Source organism: Gopherus evgoodei, chromosome 16, assembly GCF_007399415.2.
Source record: "Gopherus evgoodei ecotype Sinaloan lineage chromosome 16, rGopEvg1_v1.p, whole genome shotgun sequence".
In the NCBI taxonomy this organism is placed as follows: domain Eukaryota; kingdom Metazoa; phylum Chordata; order Testudines; family Testudinidae; genus Gopherus; species Gopherus evgoodei.
The window spans coordinates 4889192-4900393 of NC_044337.1; the positions used below are offsets into that span (position 1 = coordinate 4889192).

Consider the following 11202-nt stretch of genomic DNA (forward strand, 5'->3'; position numbering starts at 1 on the left):
TCCTACCTCCCTGGGTTCTGTGGCCTTCTCCTGTTGTCCCTCCTCTGGGTGCTGTCTCTGGGCAGCTTCTCACCAGCTTGCGAGCAGGACTTTCCATCCCCAACCTGCTTGCTCCTCTGGCAGCCACCCTGCCCCTCTGCTTCTCAGCCCTTTTCTTCTCTCAGCATCTGTGAGGCTGCCAGTCCGTGCTGGCAGATGGTTGCTTCATTAACTCCTTCGTCGCCAGGCCAGCACAGGGTCTATATACCCCATGACTGTGACCTTTGGTAACTTTATTAGCATGTGTGTAGGTTCTTTTATTGTTTTCTAGATGTTTTCTCTGTAATGCTTTTACTGTAAGAATATATGACCTGTTTCAAAAGGGCTGTGTGATATCGGGTAACTACTGGCAATACACCAGGCATAGCCTTCAAAGAGAAAGACAAGAGCACATGCTGGTGTGTTAGGCAGTCTGGCTTGCTGGGAATATCACAATCCAGGCAGGGAACTGTGTGGCCTGGAAAAACCTCAGTCAGGAGGGAGAGAGAGATGTGAGTCTGTGCGCAAAAGAGGAGCTAGGAGCTTAGACTTGGTGCCCTTGAGGGACCACGGAGGGGGAATACAGGGGCAGTTGCCTGAGCTGTGGCATATATGGTGGCAGCATGTGTGGAATCTATGAAGGTGTGAATTGCCATAAGTTCCACCAGCAGTGAAAGTGTTATGGATCCACATGATCTGTTCTAGACCCCAGCTTTCCCTTGGAGGAACTCCTTCAGTGTGCCAGACCCCCAAAGGGTCCCACTCTTCCGTAAGGCAGGCCACACGGCCTCAACACCTCCGAGACTGAGCCTCTGGGCTCCAGCCCTCCTGCCTCACACTGTGAGCTCTGCCTAGCAAGACCAATTGAGAGACCCTCCTGGTCTGAGACTTGGACACTCTTCAGGGGCCAATGTACCTCCGCAAGTATTTGCAGTGACACCAGGCAGCCTTTTCACAACGGTAGGGTTTATTAGTCAACTGGAGCATCGGGGAGTTCTTAGGTTAAGAGAGAGAAGCAAAGGCTAAGAAACCATCCATTCTGGCCAAGCCAGCTCTCCACAGCTCTCACCCCGTCTCTTTGTCAGTCCCAAGTGAGCCCCAGGGTTTTCCAAAGGTCAGTTCTTCTCCTCCTCTCACCTCTGGGTCCATTATCTTCCTCCTGCAAACCCATGCTGAGTTCACATATTCTGTCTGCTGGAGTTTCCCATGAGTGGGTGTCAGTTATTCAGTCACTGGGGTTCCCATTGTCCTTCTGGATCCTCCATTGACATGGGTCTGTTTCAGCCAGTCCTTTAACAACCCATTCACACCACTCTAGACAGTTATGTGACCCAACCCCTCGTGTCTCCTGCTCTACCCCCAGAGCAGCTTTTTGAGCCTTTTGAACCCATTGGGAGCAATTCCTACATCATCACAGCAAGTACAGTCGGCAGAAACGCACAGAGAAAAATGGAGTCTCATAGCCTTTCAGGAAAGGAACAGCAAAAAGAGAGATGGGGAAAATGAGTTATGAACAGCTGAAGACAGGTTGGCTGCTTGCGCTGTGCAAAGAAAGGCAACTCAGCACTAAAGACCAGACAAAGACACAGCTGGTAATTATACTGTATTTTCATGACCAGCGGAAGAAGGATGGTCCAGGTTCACAGGGCAAATCCAGCCCACTGGCAGAGGGTTCAGCAGGCAGGGGAAATCTTGGAGACAACTTCCTAGAGAGAGGCTGGAGGTAAGTGATAGAGGCAGCAAGCATGTTCCATTGGGATGAGGGCACCGCTGCCCAAGAATTGTGGACAGTTAGGCAGAGCAGGAAAGGGACAGAGTGCATCTGGAAACCCAGCTGCTTGAGGCATGGGAAGGCCAGCACTGGCACGAGGAGAAGCAGTGGCAACACAGGGAGTGGCATTATCAGCTCAAGTTGGAGATGGCACCAGCAGAATCCTAGTCCAGCAAGTGAAGCCAGATCCCATGTACCTGTCCTGAAGAGTGGCATAGAAACATTGCAATCTCTGACCCCTTAGTGCTTCTCAGCTACGGGGTACAGCTACTCTGCAGGGCTCAGACGCCCTTTCTCTCAGCTAAACCTGTCAGTGTTGGGAACAGAAATCCTGTCTGTGATTTTTCTCACCAGCTGTGACACTGCCCCCCCATATTTTTCATAGTGGTATGATGATGACATAATTATGCTGCATCTTGTACAATATATGTCTTGTGAGGTGTCAGTGGAATAGTTATAATTTGCTGAATTTGATTATCCTGTTTCCATGAATGTATCATTTTTGTATCTAAAGTTATTAATATTAACTATATTTCTGTATTTCAAATGTGCTTACTCTGAGTAACACCCCCAACCAGGGCCAGTGCAAGGATGTTTCGCGCCCTAGGCAAAACTTCCACCTTGCACCACCCCCCCCCGGCAGCTCCCCCCCTCCTCACTGAGGCGCCCCCCTTGCGGCAGCTCCCCACCCCCCACCCTCCGCCTTGAGGCAGTCTCCCACCCCAGCTCACCCCTGCTCTGCACATGAGCACCCCAAGCACGCCGTCGCTGCTTCACTTCTCCTGCCTCGCAGGCTTGCAGCACCTAAACTGATTGGCGCCGCAAGCCTGGGAGGTGGGAGAAGTGAAGTGGCCACGGCATGCTCGGGAAAGAGGCGGGGCAGGGGTGAGCTGAGGCGGGGAATTCCCCTGTGTACTGCCTGTCCCTCACTAGCTGCAGGTGGCCCTCCCCACACTCCCCTGTCTCAGCTCCCTCCGCCTAAATGCCGGTGGCGACTGGGGTGGCCAAAGATCCAGCTGCCACGGTTGCTGCCGAAGAAAATGGCGCCTCCCAAATCCCAGCACCCTAGGCGACCGCCTAGGTCGCCTAAATGGTTGCACCGGCCCTGCCCGCAACTAGCCTTTCAGGTACAACAATGAAGAAGCTGCTAGACAGTGCCAATGGCCCCGTCAGAAAAGACAATGGAACATGAAAGAGATTAGTCTTATGGTGAACGTTTCAGCCAGCCCATGAGTAATGGTTGCTGTGACTCAGCAAGGGCATGTGACCAGACCACATGACACTGAACTCCATTTTGGTACCTGTATTTTTCCACAAGCTGGACTGGGAACTGAGGTTGGAACAAAGGGTTCCTGCCATACGGAAAAGCTATATAAATTGGGGTGTGACATCATCTTTTGGCCTCATTCCGCTCTCTACGGAAAAGAATAAATGGACACAAATCAGATATTAGGAATGGCAATATACAAAAACCTGTAGGAGAACACTTCAACCTCCCTGGCCACACTATAGCAGACCTCAAGGTGGCCATCCTGCAGCAAAAAAACTTCAGGACCAGACTTCAAAAAGAAACTGCTGAGCTTCAGTTCATCTGCAAATTTGACAACATCAGCTCAGGATTAAACAAAGACTGTGAATGGCTTGCCAACTACAAAACCAGTTTCTCCTCCCTTGGTTTTCACATCTCAACTGCTAGAACAGGGCCTCATCCTCCCTGATTGAACTAACCTCATTATCTCTAGCTTGCTTGCATATGTATACCTGCCCCTGGAAATTTCCACTACATGCATCTGACGAAGTGGGTGTTCACCCACAAAAGCTCATGCTCCAAAACGTCAATTTCCACTACATGCATCTGACGAAGTGGGTGTTCACCCACAAAAGCTCATGCTCCAAAACGTCTGTTAGTCTATAAGGTGCCACAGGATTCTTTGCTGCTCCCCTCACAAGAGAACTCCTGGAAACACCTGAGGAACAAAGACTGAACTGGGGGAAGTGCTGGTCCCAGGTTAAAGGGATTTCTAGCCTGTTTATGGAAACTTGCTGGACTAATTGTCAGGGTGAGAAATTGCTAATTCAGATCTAATTTGTCCATCTAGTATGTTAGGCTTAGTTTGCGATATTGTTTATTTGCTGGATAATCTGATTTGATCTGTTTACTATCACTTATAAAGTTTATGGAGGGGATGGTATGATGGGATAGCCTAATTTTGGCAATTAATTGAGCTTTGATTATTAGCAGGTAAATATGCCAGATGATCTGTGATGGGATGTTAGATGGGGTGGGATCTGAGTTACTACAGAGAATTCTTTCCTGGGTGCTGGCTGGTGAGTCTTGCCCACATGCTCAGGGTTTAGCTGATCACCATATTTGGGGTTGGGAAGGAATTTTCCTCCAGGGCCGATTGGCAGAGGCCCTGGAGGTTTTTTCCCTTTCTCTGCAGCATGGGGCACAGGTCACTTGCTGGAGAATTCTCTGCACCCTGAGGTCTTTAAACCACGATTTGACAACTTCAGTAACTCAAACATAGGTTAGGGGTTTGTTATAGGAGCAGGTGGGTGATATTCTGTGGCTTGCATTGTGCAGGAGGTCAGACTAGATGACCATAATGGTCCCTTCTGACCTTAAGTCTATGAGAAAATCTATCTTTCTGTAGTTAATAAACCTATTTTTTACTTTATCTTAACCAGTGTGCCTTTAAGTGGCATGTCTGAGGAAAAATCTCAGCTTGGTTAATGCAAGCGTGTTCTGTATATCTTTCCCACATCGAGGAGAAGGTGATCTATATATTAATGAGCTTACGTTGTACAGTTCCTTGTGCAGTGTAAGACAGTGTAATTCTGGGTTTATACTTGAGAGGGGGGTACAAGCCTGAGGAGCTGAGGAATTGGCTGTCTGTCTTTGAGTGGCTTAAGTAAAGCACTCAGGTAACTCAATTGGGTATGTGGCACCACCTGCTGTCGTGTTGGGTGATAACAGGGACTGAAGAGGCTGGCTGTATCTCCATTAAAGCAGTGTGAGCAGGTTAGAGAGGAGCAGCAGTTTCCACGGCTCCCAGATAGCACTTTGGGGGTGACAACCCATCATATCAGCCATGCCACAAACACTCCCTCCAACCACTGTGAAAGTTGAGCGGGGACACCGTTGCATTGTAACATAGTTGTCCTTCTCTCCAGGCACTACAAGTGAGGCAGGTTATAGGTGGGGGGTAATGGTAATAGAAATTTTGGTGTATGAGGGAGTGAACACATCAGGACAAGGCATTCCCAGCTTGCAGAGCAGGGGTCTGGGTGCAGTTGTGGAAAGGGACCAGGCTGGAGGGGGGGAATGCATTGACTGGGCCAGGGGCATGGCTGAGGAGATGTGCTGGAGCCGGGCTGGTGGGGCACAGCTGATGTGTATAGTCAGAGAGTTTAAGGCCAGAAGGGACCACTAGATCATGTAGTCTGACCACCAGTTTATCACAGGCTACTACCACTACCCAGAACCTTTACCAAGCAGCCCAGCTATGGCCTCCACCGCTGAAGGCAGGTGCACCAAACACTATGACTGCTCCTGGAGCATATGCAAAGAATTCCTATTGGCTCCAAGGGAATAGAAGGAAGGTGGCATGGGCATCACCTTATTTTCATTCTCTTTTTGCCTTTTTCCAGTGTGGGATGGAAGCCTGTAGTGAGTGACTGGGCTATAAAAGGAGAGGAAGAACTTGTGCATTTCAGCAGCTGTCGGGTTGGCAGAGTGAGTGTTTCTGTGTTAATGGAGTATATTAGGCAGTGCTAAAATAGGGCAGCATTAAGGGTGCCTGGACAATCTTAATTCTGCATTTCCAGGTGTTCAGAGTGTGAGTTTTGCTCAGCTCAGCATTCTGCAAGGGGATAACATCACCTAGCAACCAGACCTCTGCTACTGCATTTGACTTTGGTTAATGGGAGCTGCCCCTTTAAGAAAAGGCTGGAGCAGATATTAGCATGTGTGAGACTGAGAACGAACATGAGAGATTTAGCCTGTGTTAAGAGAGAGGACCCTGCCAAAAAGGGAAGAACCCTATTTAATAAATGTTTCTTTCCTGAAATCAGCCTCGCTCTCCGTGGGTCACATGACTGATCATGGGTCTTGGATATCCCACGGCACTGCCAAAGAGTGACAGAAGCTGTCCTTGTAGGATCCCAGTGTGAATCCTGATCAGCAGGGATTGAACATTGTTCCCATCTTATGGGGCCTTCAACATGAGGTGAGGTGCTTGGTGGCCCCGACATGAGGTGAGATTGCTGAGTCCTGTTGTTAAGAGTAGAAAGCTGGAATGTCATTGCCTTGGTAATGCTGTTTAGGCTGCTCACTGCTTCTGTCCTTGAAGCTCCATTCGTGCTAGCAGACAGTGCAGCCTGCTCATTCAGCAGACTTTGATGTTACTCATAAAGAAAGACCACAGGCACAATTTGGCCAGGTTTCTTACCCTCAAGGCACAGTACTAGTGTCCCATAAGTTCTACACTAACACACGAGTGCCCAGTGGCAACGAATGGGTCAGTCAGCAGCAAGAATTTCTGCTCTCTCCTCATCTGCACAAAGGGTTAAGACCAGGTATCCCAATTTTTATAGACTGTGACAAACAGGATACACACCACTTTGCATATTTTATGACATCTGTTTGTTACTTCCCCTTGTTCCTGATATCTTGGGCAAAACATCCCTATTTATTATTTTGTCAAACCATCTTATCTTGTACTAGATTGGGGTGTATCCATACTAGCTGGAATATATTTACATACATGTCTAGTACTGAGTACACTAGCAACAACTTTGCCAAGTTCATGTACTGGACAGGGAACTTGTGAGCATCTGCATTAATACATGGCCTGACTTGGGTTCACAGCCTTTGGTTCAGGCTCAGATCTTGCACCAGGCCCAGTGCTCCAGGCTATCTCTCTCTCCTACATTCCCCTGCTTTTTATATTTTTATAGGGAGGATGTTTACATAAAGCCAGTGACAGATGTAGCCTTCTGCTTCAATGGGTGCACTGCCCTCCCATTGCCATCTCCTCCTCACCCTGACCACCCACAGAGGCAACCTCTGCCCTGGCACAGCAACCCTAACCTCAGCTCAGTGTGTGAGCGCCCTGGCTCACACTCACACTGAAGTGGCAGCTCCTATCCTGCGACCTGGGCCCCTCTCCCACTCCAGGCATTGCGACCTGGCACATAGGGCTGCAGTGATGCTCAGGTTTGGCCCATCCTTCCTCCTGGAGGGACAGCCAGGCCAAATTTTAGTGGCATGTGAACCCATGAGCTGAGCCACAGCTCTCAGAGTCAGGAGCTTGGCTCAGCCCTACAAGACAGGAGCCGCTACTGGGGGGTTTCTGTGGGTGCAATTGCACCCATGAACCTCTGCCATGGAAGCCCTTGCCCAAAGCCCTGGCAGGCCAACCAGCAGAGTGGAGGTTCAGACATCCATATTCCCCAGGAGAGGCAGGGACAGGCTCACCAACCCCTAGATAATATACACAGAGCTTCCTCAGGCAGACCGAGAATGATGAGGGTCCAGAAGGGAGCTAGGGCCCTCATGTGATGATCTAGGTGGCCAAGAGGACTGCAGGCCCCAGCCCAGGGAGATAACAGGGCTTGATTACCCTCCCTCATCAGGCATGACGAAACAAACAGCCTGGGGCTGCAGCGGGCCATGCTGGGGGAGCTGGAAACCCTACAGACAGTTCAGGCAGCAGGACATGCTGCCCAGGTGTGGCCTGGAGAGGAGTGCCCACACTCTGTGAGACCCAGAGACCCAGCCTAGTCCTCCCTGCAATCACTCTCTGCCCAGCTAAGTAAGGGGTTCTCGTCACATCTTCCAAACTTGGCAGCCTATCCCCAACCTAGCCCTGGGAACAGCCTACTTAGGTCTCAAAGTCAGCCATAGCACCGCAGCACAGGCACCGTCCACAGCAGCTGCTTCGGGGAAACTGTGGCTGGGGCACCGTCTCCTGACAGAGCCCCAAAGGCTGCTGTGTAACTGGCTTCTCTTTGGAGGATGCTTTGAAGGCTGAGTTGGCCTCGGGCCTGCCAGCTGCCCGGGGATGCTCCTTCTCAGACTTCACTGCTAGGAACACTGCCAGGTCCAGGTCGAGCATGGTGACGCCTCCGCGGGGTGTAGGCGTGCTCTGGCGGCACTGTGGACAGGGGATCCACCGCTGCTCATTGGCTATGGCATCGAGGCGCTTGATACAGGCCTGGCAGAAGGTGTGGCCACAGTAGAGCTGGCGCGGGAGCCTGCTGGACAGGTTGTAGGAGGAATAGCAGATGATGCAGTTGATCTTATGGCTGCCTCGGCTGGAAGGGAGGGAATCAGCCTCGGATCCAGGCTCCGCATCCTCTGCACCATCCCTGCTCAGGGCCTGAGACATTCTGGGGAGGGGCAGGAGAAAGGGGCCTGTCAGACACCTGGAAAAGGGCTCAGGCTGCAGAGAACAGCCTGTGCACAGGTGCAGTGGCTGTGATGGGCTCAAGACAGTGAAGGCCCCGGAGCCAGGCTGCCTTCCTGAGGGGCCATGCAAACAGTGGAGTGTGGGAGAAAAACAGTGGCCTTGGGGCAGAAGTTGCCAGCCCGTCACATGGGAAATCCAAGGCAGACAGGGCAAAGAACACAGGCCTCGTGGCCAGGGCATGTGAGTGGGAGGGAGGTGTCCCAACAGGGGAGAAGCATGTGCATGGAGGAGAAGAGGGGAACCTGAGAGCAGAGCAGCATGTGGGGGGGAAGGACACAAGTGCTGGGGTCTGGTAGGGGCTGTGCAGCCATCTCTGGCGGAACACCAGGCCAGATGGGGGGAACAGGAGGGGAGGTGCAGCTGAGGGAGCAGAAATGGGAGGCTGAGTGAGGGGAAGCAAATGAAAATGAATCCCATTCAATGACATCACATGAAGGCAGACAACTAAATATTGACAAATGTAGTAAGTGCTTGTAGACAAATGCTAGAAGTCTAAATACTAGGATGGGTCAACTTGAGTGCCTGGTATTAAATGAGGCTATTGCTATAACAGGCATTGTAGAAACTTGGTGGAATGATGATAATCGATGGGACATGGTAATACCAGGGCACAAAATACATTGGAATGACAGAGTAGGTACCACTGGTGGGGGAGGGGCACTATAGGTGAAAGAAAGCAAAGAATCAAATATAGTAAAAATCTTAAATGAATCAAACTGTACCATCAAATCACTATGGACAGAAATTCCATGCTTGAATAAAAAGAGGGCAGCAGTAGGGAAACACTACCAACCAGCTGATCATGATGGTGACTGAAGTGCTGAGGGAGATTAGTGAGGCTACAAAGACAGAAAACCCAATAATGATGGGGGATATCCCCATATTAACTGGAAACTTTTCACCTCAGGATGGGCTACAAGGATAAAAATTTCAGACACCATCAATGACTGCTTCTTGGATCACCTAGTTCTGGAACCCACAAGAGGAAAGGAAATTCTTGATTTAGTCATAAGTGGCACATAGGTTCTTGTCCAGAAGGTGAACATGGCTGAACTGCTCAGTAATAGTGACCATAATGTAATTAAATTTAATATTTTTGTAGTGGGGAAAATACCAAAGAAACCCACCACTGTAACATTTTACTTCAAAAAGAGGAATGACACAAAAATGGGAAGCTAGTTAAACAGAAATGAAAAAGAACAGTTACAAGATGAGCAAGATACATAGAAACAATGCCAGACGGTGAAACAAGAGAGAAGAAGACGCAGTTAGAGGCAAAAAGATCTTTTAAAAATTGGAAGTCACATCTATGGAAGAAAATAGGAAGGAGCATAAACTCTGGCAAATCAAGTGTGAAAGTATAATTGGGCAGGCCAAAAAATAATTTGAAGAGCACCTAGCAAAAGGTACAAAAACTGAGAGCAAAAAAAAAATGTAAGTACATCAGAAGCAGGAAGCCTGCCCAACAATCAGTGAGGCCACTGTACAAAGGAACACTCAAGGATGATAAGGCCACTGTGGAAAAGCTAAATTAATTCTTTGCCTCAGTCATAACTGCAGAGGATGTGAGGGAGATTCCCACTCCTGAGCCATTCTTTTTACGTAACAAATCTGAGGAACTCTCCCAGATTGAGCTGTCAGTCGAAGAAGTTTGGGAACATATTGATAAATTAAACAATAATAAATCACCAGGACCAGCTGGGATTCATCCAAGAGTTTTGAAGGAACTCAAATACAAAATGGCTGAACTACTAACTGTGGTCTGTAACCTAAGGTTTAAATCAGCCTCTGTCCCAGATGACTGGAGAAAGCTAATGTAACACCTCTTTTAAAAAAGCTCCAGAGGGGATCCTGGCAATTATAGGCTATTAAGTCTAAATTCAGGACCACGCAAATTGGTTGAAACTATATTGAAGAACAGAATGATGAGGTGAAGATGATACGGATTTTGTAAAGGGAAATCATGCCTGACCAATTTCTTAGAGTTCTATGGGTGTGTCTACAAGTTTGTATACAAAGATGATTCAGTGGATATAGTATACCTGGACTTTCAGGAAGCCTATGACAAAGTCCCTTACCAAAGGCTCTTAAGCAAAGTAAGCTGTCCTGGGATAAGAAGGAAGGTCCTCTCATGGATCAGTAACTGGTTAAAAAATAGGAAACAAAGGGTAGGAATAAATGATCATTTTCACAGTGGAAAGCAATAAATAGTAAAGTCCACCAAAGATTTTTGCTGGGACCCATGCTGTTCAACATATTCATAAAGGATCTGGAAAAAAGAGTAAATAGTGAGGTGGCAAAATTTGCAGATGATACAAAATTAATCAAGATAGTTAAGTCCAAAGCTGACACCAAAGCATTACAAAGAGATCTCACAAAACTGGGTGACTGAGCAACAAAATAGCAGATAAAATTCAATGTTGACAAATGAAAAGTAATGCTGGAAATAATAATCCCACTATGCATACAAAATGATCGGGTCTAAATTAGCTGCTACCGCTCAAGAAAGAGATTTTGGAGTCATCATGGATAGTTCTCTGAAAACGTCTGTTCTATCTGCAGTGGCAGTCTAAAAAGTTAATAGAATGTTAGGAACTGTTAGGAAAAGGATAGCTAACAAGACAGAAAATATCATAATACCATTATGTAAACCCACAGTATGCCCACACTTTGAACACTGTTGTAATGCAGGGCCAGAAAGGGTTATACAACTAGCAGACTAATTGACCCAGATTCAACGTTTAGAGATATATTATTAGATAATGTCTGTGGTTTTATGTGTTTACATATATATTGTTAGAGGTTGACAACGTAACAAAACAATTCCTGTCTATTGCTGTATTCTGTTAATTCAGAGATCAAAAGATGTTAACATTTAAATGAACTATGAATGTAGTGAGATCACTGTCTTAATTTCTCTTGGAAGTCTGTAGCAAA

General features: G+C 48.0%; 1 protein-coding gene across 1 annotated transcript; it reads right to left on the reverse strand.

The window, feature by feature from the left end:
* Positions 1-7677: 7677 nt before the first annotated feature.
* On the reverse strand, positions 7678-8184 carry RNF224 (ring finger protein 224). Its single transcript, XM_030535984.1, has one exon. The coding sequence runs from the start codon at positions 8182-8184 to the stop codon at positions 7678-7680; it is 507 nt and encodes a 168-aa protein (XP_030391844.1).
* Positions 8185-11202: the final 3018 nt, after the last annotated feature.